At 39.0% G+C, this 15,491-nt stretch overlaps 1 protein-coding gene across 4 annotated transcripts in view; it reads right to left on the bottom strand.

Moving 5' to 3' along the window:
• Positions 1–1,812: 1,812 nt before the first annotated feature.
• Positions 1,813–15,491, bottom strand: part of YWHAQ (tyrosine 3-monooxygenase/tryptophan 5-monooxygenase activation protein, theta) — a 48,719-nt gene continuing 35,040 nt past the window's right edge. For 2 of the 4 annotated variants that reach the window (XM_011960924.1, XM_011960925.1), the window contains 4 exons: positions 9,011–9,134; positions 5,793–5,956; positions 5,040–5,135; positions 1,813–3,175 (listed from right to left, as the gene is read on the bottom strand). In XM_011960924.1, coding sequence (XP_011816314.1) covers positions 3,116–3,175; positions 5,040–5,135; positions 5,793–5,956; positions 9,011–9,134 — 444 coding nt within the window. In that variant the 3' untranslated portion in view covers positions 1,813–3,115. Of the gene's footprint in view, positions 3,176–4,227; positions 5,136–5,792; positions 5,957–9,010; positions 9,135–15,491 lie in introns of those variants that run through there. The other 2 variants (XM_011960922.1, XM_011960923.1) reach the window with 1 other exon arrangement.

Below are 15,491 nucleotides of genomic sequence, written 5' to 3'. Positions count from 1 at the left end.
TCGGCTCACTGCAACCTCGGCCTCCCAGGTTCAAGCAATTCTCCTACCTCAGCCTCCTGAGTAGCTGGGATTACAGGCACCCACCACCACACCTTGCTATTTTTTTTGTATTTTTAGTAGCGATGGAGTTTAATCATGTTGGCCAGGCTGGACTCGAACTCCTGACCTCATGATCCACCTGCCTCAAACTCCCAAAGTGCTGGGATTACAGGTGTGGGCCACTCTGCCCAGCCTAAGTTTTGTATTTTTAATAGAGACAGGGTTTCACTATGTTGGCCAGGCTGGTCTCGACCTCCTGACCTCAAGTGACCCACCTGCCTCAGCCTCCCATAATGCTGGGATTACAGGCGTGAGCCACCACGCCTGGCTAGAAAATAATCTATTTTTTAAGGCCACTTTGATAATATAATTCATTACTCAGCACATACCATTTTACTGGTCTTAAGACATGATCATTTTTTCCCAATTCAAAATGTTATTTTTACTAAGATTTTAAAAAAATAGTGTCCTGAGTTAAATTTTGGGGTACCGGAGTCCTATTGAATTCTGCTTTTTCAGCCGGGCGCGGTGAATCCCAGCACTTTGGGAGGCTGAGACGGGCGGATCACAAGGTCAGGAGATCGAGACCATCCCGGCTAACACGGTGAAACCCCGTCTCTACTAAAAATACAAAAAAAAAAATTAGCTGGGCGTAGTGATGGGCACCTGTAGTCCCAGCTACTCAGGAGGCTGAGGCAGGAGAATGGCATCAACCCGGGAGGCGGAGCTTGCAGTGAGCCAAGATACCGCCACTGCACTCCAGCCCGGGAGACAGAGCAAGACTCCGTCTCAAAAAAAAAAAAAAAGAAGAAGAAATAAACCCCAACAAATATAGGTTGGGCGTGGTGGCTCATGCCTGTAATCCTAGCACTCTGGGAAGCAGAGGCAGACGGATCACCTGAGGTCAGACGTTCCAAGACCACCCTGCCAACAGTGAAACCCCGTCTCTACTAAAAATACAAAAAGTTAGCCAGGCGTGGTGGTGGGTGCCTATAATCCCAGCTACTAGGGAGGCTGAGGCAGGAGAATCGGTTGAACCCAGAAGGCGGAGGTTGCACACCACTGCACTCTAGCCTGGGGGACAGAGTGAAACTCTGTCTCAAACAAAAAAAAGAAAGGAAAACAAGTATAAATGAAGCCTTGTTTCACATTCACATTTTAGGATCAAGAAGAATCCTACATAGCTATTTTTTCAGATTATCTTCTGACTTAAAAATCAGTTCTCAAGTCATTCAGTCTCAGTTATTTTTACTAATCGGAGATCGGTTAGTAAAACAGCCATTGTGACACTATAAAACCAAAATTATTTTGAACTCACTAATAGTAAGATTGACTGTTTACCAACAGAAGTATAGAGTCCCCAACTTAATTTTTTGACTTTACAATGGTGCAAAAGTGACAGGCATTCAGTAGAAAGCATACTTCAAGTACCCATACAATCAATGTTTTTCACTTTCAGGGTTCAAAATTACACGAGAGATCCAACACTTTAGTATAAAATAAGTTTCATGCTCTTTGATTTTGCCCAACTGTAGGGCTAAGTGTTCTGGGCACATTTAACGTTAGATAGGCTAAGGTATAATGTTCATTAGGTTAGGTGTATTCAATGCATTTCTGACTTCGTATTTTCAACTTACAATGGATTTATCAGGGTATAGCCCCATTTTGAGTTGAGGAGTATCTGTATCTGAAGTCTTACATTCCTTTTGAATATCCACTGAAGCACAATTCTAATAACAGCCAAGGCACTCACAATCACATAATTAACTCTGCTAGTTTTAAAATGTCCACTTTATTCCATATAACACTTAACCAGATATCATTTACATCTGAGGAACAGATGGCCCATGAGACTGATCTATAGTAAAACACTCTAAGAAATGCAGTCCAATTTTATACATTTCCAGGCATCCCTAGACAAGTGTGTCACAATGCACAATGCAGAAATATAGGTATCACTACTACATTTTACATAAAAGGGAAGTATCAATAAACTTTAGAAAGTAGTAAATTCACCTGTCCCTTAAAATATGGGTATGCAATTGTTACAAAGCCATAGTAAATGGTTTATAAAATGTAATTTTATTTTATGTTACTCTGCTGTTACATAGGGCATAACATTTTCACAAGGCTTTTTTGGGACTACAGTCAATGATTAGCAACACACAATAGTGGTCCAACTCTCTAAATAACAATCACTAGACAAACTGGACACCCTCTCACATGTGCACAAATCTGCATGGAAAAGTACTAAAGGTTTAGACTTGGACTTGTGTACTTTATTTCCCCTTTCTAGTGTATTAAGAAATGACATGCACTTTAATTTGCCAAAAGCAATGCTTGTATTCTGGCAGCAACATGCTACTTCTATCACATAGTAAAGTGAATACCAGAACTACAAAGGCAGGAGGTGTAAGTGAATTTTTATTGGGAAGGGAGGTTGGCAACTTAAACAGCAGCAAATAAAGAGTGAATAAGGAAACTCCCTGTTGCCACAGATATACAAGACCTCCTTATGTGATATAGGAGCCATTTCAATTTGTGACCCCAGCCAGAGATGGCAAGTGCTTTTCCATTCAATCTAATACTTCTGGATTCCTACTAAAAAGGAATACATTAAGAGCATGGAAAAGTTGCTTATTGAAAGGAAACCCCTGAAGAGTAAGGGAGGGAATGTAGAAATTAAGAAGTTATGTGGAACACTGTTTAAATTGTAATTAACTACATTTTCTTATCTTCACAGTAATACAAAACACAGTCACTTGCAGAACTGGTTCAGATTACTTAAATACCAGATACATTTTTAGTCCTCTACATAAGTGTTTGGGAGTTACTTATGTTTATATGAAATGAAGCTATTAATACTTTTCTACAGCAGTACTGCACACCAGGAAGGCCAAGACAAACACAAATCAAGGAATGAAGTTTTCCCAAAGCTGCAGTGTGAAAAGACTATAAACAGTTGATTCCATACACATGAATGGGTTTCTTTGCTATAGGAAATCCAAGTGGAATAAGGAATGGAGATGTGTAAAAAGGTTTCTTGAAGGAAAGAAGGATGACACCCTGTATGGATTTAGTTTTCAGCCCCTTCTGCCGCATCACATTCTTCTCCTGCACTGTCTGATGTCCAAAGCTAGAAAAAGAAGAATCATATTAAGTTATTATTTCTAGATTAGGCAATTACACTAAGTATTATTGTCATATCAGAAATAACTACAAGAATAGTAAATTCCTCAAACAATGGAGATCTTGACTAAGATTGAAGTTCTCTCTCAAAACCCCAAAGACCATCACATCCTTGCAGACCTTTCACTATGCATTTACAAAATGGCATACACACATATGTCATTGGATATATGGTTTTACAGCTTCCTTTTTATTTAAAAAGCACTTGGCCAGGCACAGTGGCTGATGCCTGTAATCCCAGCACGTAGGGAGGCCAAGATGAGAAGATCGCATGAGGCCAGTTCAACACCAGCCTGGACAACATAGCAAGATCCCATGTCTACAAAAAATTTCAAAAACAAAATTGGCCAGGTACGGGGTGGTGTGTGCCTATAGTCCTAACTACTCAGGAGGCTGAGGCAGGAGGACTGCTTGAATCCAGGAGGTTGAGGCTGCAGTGAGCCATGATTACGAGACTGCACTCCAGCCTAGGTGACAGGGCGAGATCCTGTCTCAAAAAAAAAGTAACTTTTTAAAAAAGGCACTCTACTTTCGTAATAAGCAAAGTGACAGTCTTAGAATTTACTGCTGTCTCTATTCCCAGTAGCCCAATGCTCTTCTTGAAAGCACTACTGCAGTATTATTACAGACTAATAAAGCAAAACATTTTCACAGGGAGGAAAAAGCCACAATCATGGTTAACAATTTTAAAGTGTGTGAAGAGCTAAACTATAGCAAAAGCAGACTTACTTTGTGTTTCTCCAAGAATTAAATAGAAGTGGGCGATGGAAGCTACAGGGAAGCAATGTGTGCATGTATAGACAGGGTTCTTGAATTAGACAGAATGTTAAAACTAAGTGGATCGTCCATGATCTATTTTTAGGATAGAAAGATGAAGTGAAGAACAGAAGTATTTATTGACTATAATTGTACTTTATTAGACCAACACCAACACATTAGTGTTAATTTCAGAAGAGCTGGAATCTTACATAATCCTTAGGTTATTATGAAGATACTATTTGCTGATCATCTTCCATTGTCCCCTCACAACCACAGGGACTTCTTATGGCTAGAAATGCAGGGTCTTCATTCTCCTTTCCGTGGATTCATAACTACTCTATTCCGCAAAATTGAACAGACATGATGCTAATTTAAAAAATACTATCTAGTAAATGATAAAGCACTAAACAAGGGGGCTGAGAGGACAAGATTTATATTAAAAGATTTGTTCCCTTCTTTTTCATTCTGTGAAGTCTAAGATTTTACCTATCAAATTTACTTGAACCTACAAAAGAATGTTAAAGTAAAGCTTAAGCGGTACTTTTTCTTGATTACTTCCTTTATCAACTGCCTATCTAAGAAGCAGGGAGAAAAAGACAAACAAAACAGTGACTTTGGCCTAGAAGCAGAGAAGGAGTAAATTTAGGTACAGGTTTACTCCCTAAAAATTCACAAAGTAAACTTTTATTAGAACGAGGTACTTCATGTGATTTTAAGCAAGCCTAGATATCTAGATAGTCCCTAACTGGCTATAGCTGATTTGCCCCAAAATATTGAAACTTTAGAAGCTCTCTTTATTAACATAATTTATCAACATCTTCATCCCAATGAAACAGTTGAGTTCCTATAATGTTAGTAACTTCTCAGGAAGGTCTGATAAAATGTCTATTCAACTTGAAAACCTGCCTACAAAATAATGTTCATCCTATAAAATACTAACACATATGTCATACTTTCAGCTCTTACGTATCTGCCCTAAAAGACATGAAGTCCAAAATAAAATATATTTTTGTTTCTGAAAAGGAAATAAAATTAAAGAGTAAACAACTCACTGTTAGGTTGTCTCTAAGCAACTGCATGATGAGGGTGCTGTCTTTGTATGAGTCTTCATTCAGTGTATCAAGTTCAGCAATGGCCTCATCAAAAGCCTGATAAATATTAATATCCATGATAAAATATGTGCATTGACAAAAACTGGTTATTCTACAATTACAAACCATTTTTAAAAAATAAGTGAACACCCACCTTATGTTCTACCATCAACAAACTCAACAGAACCATTCTCTCACACTCTCAGTTTAAGAACTTACGAGTATAACTGGAATTCTATAAAACTATACATTTAAGTAAACAAGCATGTCTTGGTTCTTTCACAGGACAAACAGAACAGCAGCAATGCTTAATACACTTCTTTCCAATAAGTAGTAGTATTTATCTGTACAGTGTCCTCTGTATTCTCTCGTTTTGAGCTACTTTGAGGAGTGTGGCTAATGCACAGCTATTCTAGTGACCAAACCTGGCAGGCATGACTTTCCAATCTTTTATGTTTCCTTCTTAATATCATTTATCCTTCTTTGATTACTCTGCTCAGTATGCTCTGTAGACGTATCACTGCTTATAATCATAGGGTAGAGTAAGGTGTCAGGGGCAGGAATAAGGTAATCATGATGGTAAGAAAAAGAGATTTCAAAATAAATATAGTAGAAATTATCCCTGGGTAACCAAGTAAAATACGTATAAATTAACATACCTGGTATCTCAAATAACTGTAGCTAAAGTAGGTATTTCCTGGACACACATCTTACCGTTTTAGCCAGCGTGCAGGCAAGCTCTGGGTTATTAAGAATCTCATAGTAAAATACAGAAAAGTTAAGAGCAAGCCCCAGGCGGATTGGGTGTGTGGGTTGCATCTCTTTCTTGCTTATATCAAATGCCTCTTGGTAAGCTCCTTGGGAATTATCTATCGTTTCTGTGAAGAGAAAAAAATAAGAAGCGCAATATTAAAAATAATAATCCAGTGCATAGTACATTAACAACTTGAACATTTGCTACTAGGTCTTGGTAGAACCAAGATTTTTCTCTGTATGGGTCTTTTAAAATCACAGTAGCTAACAAAAACCATTATCATGGCCAGGTGTGGTGACTCATACCTATAATCCCAGCACTTTGGGAGGCCGAGGCGGAGGGATCACTTGAGATCAGGAGCTCAAGACCAGCCTGGCCAACATGACGAAACCCTGTCTCTACTAAAAATACAAACATTAGCCAGGTGTCATGGCGGGGATCTGTAACCCCAGCTACTCAGGAGGCTGAGGCAAGAGAATTGCCTGAGCCAGGAGGCAGAGGTTGCAGTGAGCTGAGAACGCACCACTATACTCCAGCTTGGGTGACAGAATGATACTCTGTCTCAAAAACAAATAAACAAACACACGAAAACAATATTGTGTACTGGGTATTTAAGAACTTATTTATGGCCAGGTGCAGTGGCTCATAACTGTAATCCCAACACTTTGGGAGGGTGAGGCAGGGGCATCACTTGAACCCGAGAGTTCAAGACCAGCCTGGGCAACATAGGGAGACCTTATCCCTGTCTCTACGAAAAAAAAAAATAGCTAGGCATGGGGACTACTTGGGAGGCTGAGGTGGGAGGACCCCTTGAACCCAGGAGGTTGAAGCTGCAGTGAGCCAAGATCATGCTGCTGCACTCCGAACCTGCGTGACACAGTTTGTCACAAACAAACAAAACAAAAAACCAGTTTAGAATGTTGCTTACATATAAACAGCTTAATGGAAAAAAACATGAGATATTATAGTAAATCAGCCTTTTTTCCATCCCTAGGCTAAAACTATTTTCTTATTTTATGTCTTTTAATTCTATTACTTGGAAATGCAGCAATGAAAAATAATTTGGATGGGGTGCAGTGGCTCACACCTGTAAACCCAGCACTTTGGGAGGCCGAGGCGGGCAGATTACCTGAGGTTGGGAGTTCAAGACCAGCCTGACAACATGGAGAAACCCCAGCTCTACTAATAACACAAAAATTAGCTGGGAGTGGTAGTGCATGCCTGTAATCCCAGCTACTTGGGAGGCTCAGGCATGAGCCTCACTTGAACCCAGGAGGCAGAGCTTGCAGTGAGCCAAGATCACACCATTGCACTTCAGCCTGGTTAACGAGAGTGAAATTCCATCTCAAAAATGATAATAATAATAATAATAATTTGACTGGAATACCCTTTCCCGAAATAATATGAACTTTACGAAAATCATCAACACCAAAATCTCTATTTTTCTGATTTGGAGAAATACTGATTCTTAGTATCAAGAGATACTATGTGAAAGGCAATATAAAAGTTTCAATACATAGGACAAAATCTGCTCTGACCTGAGTTTGATTACTGGCCTAATTAAAATGGCACTCTCCTTTCACAAAATGTTCAGTATTACCAACACTAATCTGATTATACCCATGTTTTGAAAAGGGTAGTTTTCTGTATGAGGCCACTGGCCTATTACAGCTTTAGAGATACTGATGTAAGAGAATTAAGCTATCCCTTTATGACCTGAATCATGTTCATTTTCCTTCCTCTGAAATGGCACATTTATTGATCTAATCCTGACTGTTATAGCCCGCATGCAATAAGAAGTTCTTGCAGCCTGACAAATTAGGAAGCACCAGTGTCTCAGCAAATAGGCTATAAAGGCAGCCTATCTACGAATCCCAGACTATCAGAATGTAAATGGGACTACGTGTGAGACCGGAAAGTGCCAATGAGCTCCTAAGGGTTAAATCAGGTTAAAGCTACAGCTATGTCTCAATCTCCCAAATACTTCTCTTTGGCTTTCTGATACTTAAATATACAGTTCTGTGCCAGTATCATGTCCAATTCTGCTTATCTTCATAGCAACAGAAATTACACATCAGTAACAGAATAAGTAAGTTTAGTATACAGATTTTGTTATAGCAAGGTACAATAGTTTCTCAAGTACAAGTTCTCTTTATATATTCAGTTACACTGATATTTAGGATGGCAAAACTCTCATTTTCAGGTCATAGTAACTATTTGTAGGGGTATATCTTTGTAGACAGGACAAAATTAAGAACAAAATAACAAACTTACTAGAAAAAATAAGGAACTGATACTTCTATTACCTAGAACTTGATAAATCTGGTAGCAAGCACATACACTAAATTTAATGAGCTCTATCTTACACTCAGCTACCAGTATCCCAGGAGACACTCATTGCAAATAAATTCACTTCACTTTTTTATTATCAAGTTAGGCAATTTGGTCACTTTTTCCCACATCCATGTTTTCTACGATAGTCTAGGTAAATAAATAAATAAATAAAGAAAGGTATTTAATACTAAAATCTATTCTTATGACCACTACTTGATTAATCAACAGTTCCTGTGTATGCAACTTTCTCAAGTAAAACCTAACCATATGGGTCATACAAACTTACTGTGAAGGTGGAACAAGTTATACACCAGCAGTAACACACTCATTTCACCTCTCCTCCTCAGAAATTTGATTATATGTAATTAGCAGTCAATGTTATGACCCCTTAAAATAGATAATGAATTAATATGACAAACAGAAAAAGCACAACAACCTGTTTCCATGTTCTGTATGTAATTTCCAGTGATCTGAAGTTTTAAGGCATGATGACAGAAAGGCCATGTGAAATGCAGAATCACTCATAAAGTTTACACAAAAAACTCTGGAGCTAAAAATATGGTGAACCGAAATTCTAAAAAGCATAAAAGATTAAGCCCGTTCTAAATAATACCATAAGAGATTACAGAGTTCACAGATGAGCTTAATTTTTTTAAACAGCATATGATGTAAATTTACAACCCAATTTTCATTTTTGAGAACGTAAGGTAATAATTTTCTTGATATGCATTGAATTATTTTTAAGTCACAAAGAGCCTGAAGACTATATATACTGTTATAGTATCCCATTTATCCCCACTTCTTTTTTTAATTCTACTTTTGCCCATATAACAAATATACTTACGTTTTCGATCATCACCACATGCAACTTCAGCAAGGTACCGGAAGTAATCACCCTTCATTTTCAGATAGAAGACCTTACTCTCCGGATTAGTTGCATTGGCTATTAAATATTTATCCAACAATTCCTGAAATAAATAAGACAGACCATTAGGCCCTAAACTTCTGCCTACTGCAAATTATCATTAAATGATAAAAACTTTTGCCTAGTGGGCATTTCAATCATTAACTACTACAGTAATACTATACCATACCAACCTGGACTTGAAACATGTTCTTACAGCAGGGGTTAGGTTGTTGCCACTAGTTGCCCTGGGAGGCTTTAAATGATGTAGCCTATAGTTTCTAATGGTAAGGCTAGATTCTAGATTACACCAAACACTATAATTTGAAACAGCCTGTCTGTTCACTCATCCACTCATTCAACAAACATTTTCATACCTGCTAGGTACTATAATGGATATAGAGAAGACTTAAAATCAGGCCCCTGCCCTCAAGAAGCTCACAGTCTGTAAGTACACCAACTACACACCAAGCATTAAGAAAGATGTGGATACGGTGCTAAGGAAGCACAGAGAGGGAGCATCTGGCTCTGCTGGAGATGGCCTCCAGTTATGACAGGGTTCCCAGGGAAAGAGTATTTGAGGTGTCAAGAAGGAAAAGTAGAAATGCACCAAGCAGAAAACAGGGATGTGCATTCATTTTAGGGAGGGGAAACAAAATGTTTAAAACATCAAGTACGAGGGAGAACAGTGCTACTCAGTGTCCTCTGCAGTCAAGTGTGCATCTAAAATGAGGTAAATATGGAAATCAAGAGTAAGAGGTTTAGAAACTTGCACAGCAATTTAAAAGAATAATTTTAGGTCTACGAAATCTATTTTTTTAAAAAAGTTCTTGAGTATGTCTTTTGTTCCTAATTTCATACAAAGAAATTTTCACTTCTAGAGGTACAGGATATGGCATGCCTTGGAGTATAAAAAGTCACAAAAGACAAATTATGATAGAAATCTTCTTAGATTCAATTTTTCTTGATGCTAGGTCATCCATTTAAAAACCTTTTTAGGGACGGGTGTGGTGGCTCACGCCTGTAATCCTAGCACTTTGGGAGGCCGAGGCAGGCAGGTCACAAAATCAGGAGTTCGAGACCAGCCTGGTCAACATAGTGAAACGCCATCTCTACTAAAAATACAAAAAATTAGCCGGGCGTGGTGGTGGGCACCTGTAATCCCAGCTACTCAGGAGGCTGAGGCAGGAGAATCGCTTGAACCTGGGAGGTGGAGGTTGCAGTGAGCCGAGATGACGCCACTACACTGCAGCCTGGGTGACGGTGCAAGACTCCTTCTCAAACAAACAAAAACAAAAACAAACCAAAAAAAGTCTTTTTGTATTAAATATTACAAAGCAAAACAAAATTCTCATAAAAATGTTAAGATACTAATACCTACTTCATTGGTTTGTTTTGAGAATAAAACCAATAACAGATGTCAAAAGCCTGGAATAGTGTCACATGTTAAGTACTCAGTAAATGTTAGCTAGTATCAGCCTAGGTACACAGTTTGCCTGCCCAGGGAGAGTTTGAAAAGCACTGCTCTAGGAAAAGTGAAACTAGTGCACGTTTTAAAGCAGGGAAGAGAGAAGATCCTTTTTACATTTTGGAAAAATAACCACAGATACAATCAGTTAATATTACATAAAAATACTATCTATGAAACCAAACTGGCAAGTCTGGAGAATAAACAAGTAAGGATGAGTCAAATTCACATAATTGGTAAAGAAAAGGAAAGCTGTTTATAAATTTAAAATAACAAAAGTTTAGAAAATACACTTCTAACCAAGAACTTTCTTCTTGTTTATCTGACTAAAAGTGGTCTAACAAAATGCAATCACTGCATCCATGGGTTTTTTTTTTTTTTTTGAGACAAAGTCTCACTCTGCTGCCCAGTGTAGTGCAGTGGCGTGATCTTGGCTCACTGCAACCTCCACCTCCCAGGCTCAAGCGATTCTCCTGCCTCAGTCTCCCGAGCAGCTGGGACTACAGGCACACACCACCACGCCCAGCTTATTTTTGTATTTTTAGTAGAAACGGGGTTTCATCATGTTGACCAGGCTGGTCTCAAACTCCTGACCTCAAGTGATCTGCCCACCTTGGCCTCCCGAAGTGCTGGGATGATAGGCGTGAGCCATTGCTCCTGGCCCATACGTTATTTTTAAAGAAAATAAACAGAGGCCACATGCGACAGCTCACGCCTATCATCCCAGCACTCTGGGAAGTAGAGGCGGAGGCAAGAGGATTGCTTGAGAGCCCAGGAGTTTGAGATCAGCCTGGGCAACATAATGGGACCCTGTCTCTACAAAGAATTTTCAAAAAATTAGGTGTGGTGGCACACACCTGTAGTCCCAGCTACTTGGAAGGCTGAGGCAGAAGGAAGGCTTAAACGGGGGTGGAGGCTTCAGTGAACCATGATTGTGCCATTGCATTCCAGCCTGGGAGACAGAGCAAAAGAGACCATGTCTCTAAAAGAAAAAAAAAAAAAAACAGAACAACATTTAAAATGCTTTAATTTGAAAAAGATTTTAAATATCTAGATAACATACACACACACACACACACACACACATATATATACACATATGTTTTTTTAAGGGCCTGAGGCCAGAGAAAGTTAAAACACACACACATACACACGTGCACACAAAAAATTAATATAAAATTATGTATCAAAGTCCCAGAAGTTTATACATTATAAAAGTGATGAGCATCAAAATTGTGGCTCAAGTTGGAAAGTTACTGAGCCAGAAGTGTGGCAACAGAGGTCATTAGGGCCACATCCAAACTAAAGGCAATTGTGACAAGTGCTGCTCCAGCATCACTACACTCTTAACTGTAAAAAGAACAGACGAATCAGATTTTCAGAATTTATCGTGCTCAACATCACCAATATAATTTTAATAGTTACGTAATGAACCGAGACACTTGAATCCTTAAAAATTACATTACTTAAACTTTTTCCTCTATTACCATTTTTATGTAGTATGGATGACTTTCATATTAAAAACTATTTTATGAAATGAATTTAGGGTTGTGGTGGAAGGAGGGGGGTAGGAGGCAATAGTGAGATTGCCACAAAAAAGTTTTACATCTCAAACTGACTCAGTCATTGGAATCTTTAAATGAGTGGATTCTGAGAAGTAATATCAAAGAAGGCAAACATAGTATTTACACCAAAGAGAAATACCACCTCTGCCTGTACCCACACCAAGGAACCCTAATGTAAAGTAAGATGCCTCTCACTTTTCTTGTTCCTCCAAGTGAGTCAGTCAGTTACAATGAAATTCCACAGGATCTCCAAAAAGGTGCCAGCTCTGGTGAAGATATTATTTATAGTCACATAAAAAGCTACTCAGTACTTTTAAGACCTAGTGCTCTGTTAACTGTGGTAGATGTGTAAGAGCAGGGGCTGAGAAAAGTCTGACCAGAACAAGGGCTTAGGGTGAGGAGTAGGGAAGAGAGAAACTTCCATTCTAGCACTAGTCTCTCCTGAGTCACGCATGCTAGATGTGTGGGTGTTCACAAGGACTGTGGACAAAGGGCCTTCCAAGCATTCAGAAAGTTACCAAACAGCTACTGCATTCATTACAACACAGCCACTTATGAGCTAACCTTTCCTTTCTAAAATTATTAACTTTGACTACTAATTTGCATATAGCCATTACGTATGATTTACAGTGTTGGGCTTTTATAAACTGACTTGGGCATTACTTCCATCCTGGAGTTGTTCAGCCAGGTATCATGGTTCTTTGTCAGATGCCACTAGCTCTCTGTGAAGGAAACAACAGGTACAGAATAATTCTGTCTTTCCATATACTATCAGTAGTAAAGATGTATACTTTAGCTCAACTAAAAGACATAATGGATTCTGCGTCCTGTTTTACCCAAATAATCAAGTCTGTATCTGTATTATCAATACCAAATATTATTAATACCAGATAGAATATAGGCTACAAATGTGTAATCTTTTAAAATTATTGTAAAAAATACAGATCAGAGACCAAAAACCCCAAACTGACACATAACTCCCTGAAAGTCTTTCCAAATAAAGGTACTGGTAAGAGGTCAGGAGGGAGGGCCAGGTGCCATGGCTCACACCTGTCATCCCAGCACTTTGGGAGGCTGAGGCGGGTGAATCACTTGAGGTCAGGAGTTTGAGACCAGCCTGACCAACATGGTGAAACCCCATTTCTACTAAAAACACAAAATTAGCCGGGCGTGGTGATGCATGCCTGTAATTCCAGCTATTTGGGAGGCTGACGCAGGAGAATTGCGTGAACCCGGGAGGCAGAAGTTCCAGTGAGCTGAGATATTGCACTCCAGCCTGGGCAACAAGAGCGAAACTCCATCTCAAAGAAAAAAAAAAAAAGTCGCCAGGAGGGAGCATAGTTAGAAGTTCCGGCCGGGCGCGGTGGCTCAAGCCTGTAATCCCAGCACTTTGGGAGGCCGAGATGGGCGGATCACGAGGTCAGGAGATCGAGACCATCCTGGCTAACACGGTGAAACCCTGTCTCTACTAAAAAAAAAAAATACAAAAAACTAGCCGGGCGAGGTGGCAGGCGCCTGTAGTCCCAGCTACTCGGGAGGCTGAGGCAGGAGAATGGCGTGAACCCGGCAGGCGGAGCTTGCAGTGAGCTGAGATCTGGCCACAGTACTCCAGCCCGGGTGACAGAGCGAGACTCCGCCTCCAAAAAAAAAAAAAGAAGTTCCCCCACTGATTTCTTCTGTACATTATTCTTATCAATTAAGCAGAAGCTCTCCCTTGTAAACTCTTTAGCAAATTTTATTATCTTGGGAGTTTTGGTGGGCTAATATTGGAGGTCCCTCTGGTGCTGACAGTGTTACTTGACTGAGGAGTAAAACATGGATGGTAGTGTGTTCCTTTCTGAGAATGTGAACACTAAGATGTCAACCAATGTACTACCCACAATAACAAGATGAACTAGTAATTTAGAACACTCTAGACCAAAGAAACAAGGTAAGCAAAAGGAAAGAACATAAGTTATTAGAGAGGTTGCTTTAGGAAATGCTAAAGGAACTCAGAATAAGTTTAATCTTAGAAAGACAGGATGGGAACAATAATAGACTATAACACAAAAGCTGTAAAGAATAATATAAGAAATGAAACTGTCAAGAAATAACATTAATGCAAATTTAGAACAGTAACTATTCCTCCTTTCTCCCACCCCCATATCTTAGGAAAAAAGGCTTCCAGAAGAACAACAAAATCCCATACGATTTTTAAGAGTTAACTACTGTATAAAACAATCCTACTTGCTACTTCAACCGCTTTTTCAAAATAATTTATTTGGTTTCAGCGCTAAAATTCTGTAACACTCAACAACTTAATCTTTTAATTCTACATTCATTTATAAGTGATTTCCATTTTACAGACTAAGCTACTCTTGTCTCTCATTAAGCTTATTATGCTTATTTATAGGATTGATTTATTTAAGAAAGAGTAGATAACTGTTATGAAGAGCCTTAAAATACATGCAAAATAACAGGAAGCAAAAAAAATGTTCTAAGAAGTTTCAATTTCCTAATAGTTTACTGAGGTTCATTAGCAAACACACTATTATCATGCTGAATCTCTTAACTTTAGGATACACGTATCAGTCATTATTTCTATATTATCAGTTAATCAGGATATGAACAGACCCTAAAATGGAGCATTTCTAATAAAGACAAGGCCAAATCTAAGCTAGAGATATTTTCCCCCCTTGAGACAGAGTCTCGCTCTGCCAACCCAGGGTGAAGTGCAGTGGCGCAACCTCAGCTCATCTGCAACCTTCGCCTCCCGGTTCAAGCGATTCCTCAGCCTCAGCCTCCCCAAGTAACTGGGATTGCAGGCACCTGCCACCACACTCAGCTAATTTCTGCATTTTTAGTATAGACAGGGTTTCACCATGGCTGGTCTCGAACTCCTAACCTCAAGGGATCCGCCCTCTTCAGTCTCGCAAAGTGCTAGGATTACAGGCCTTAGCCACAGCGCCCAGTTTAGAGATTTAATCAGTAAAACAAAAAAGGGACAGAGTAACTCTGTGTTATGTATCAGAATATTGAGTTTTAGAAATTAGATTATCATTTGTGGAACTTTTATACTATCGTTAGCTCTATAATCTTGTAGGAAATCACGTCTTCTCAAGTGTCTGTCTCTGTAATTATGTAATGAGACTATTATGATCTAAAGGTCTCTGGTCTCAGAAACTACCATTTTATGACTATACCTGCTGGAATTAAATCTCATAAAGGATTTGCTGCCTTAACCAAGGAGGCAGTGAATCACCTAAGACTTAATCCAAGTTGATCATATAACATCAACTCATCTATGGAAATATTTTCAATCATTAAAAAAATGAATGCATTAAACAGTCAAATGTCCTTAAAATGTCCCTTTTTTTTTCTTTTTTTTTTGAGACGGAGTCTTGCTCTG

This window comes from Colobus angolensis, unplaced genomic scaffold (assembly GCF_000951035.1).
Source record: "Colobus angolensis palliatus isolate OR3802 unplaced genomic scaffold, Cang.pa_1.0 Scaffold53, whole genome shotgun sequence".
Lineage (NCBI taxonomy): Eukaryota > Metazoa > Chordata > Mammalia > Primates > Cercopithecidae > Colobus > Colobus angolensis.
This window is presented reverse-complemented; position numbering and strand designations above follow the sequence as displayed.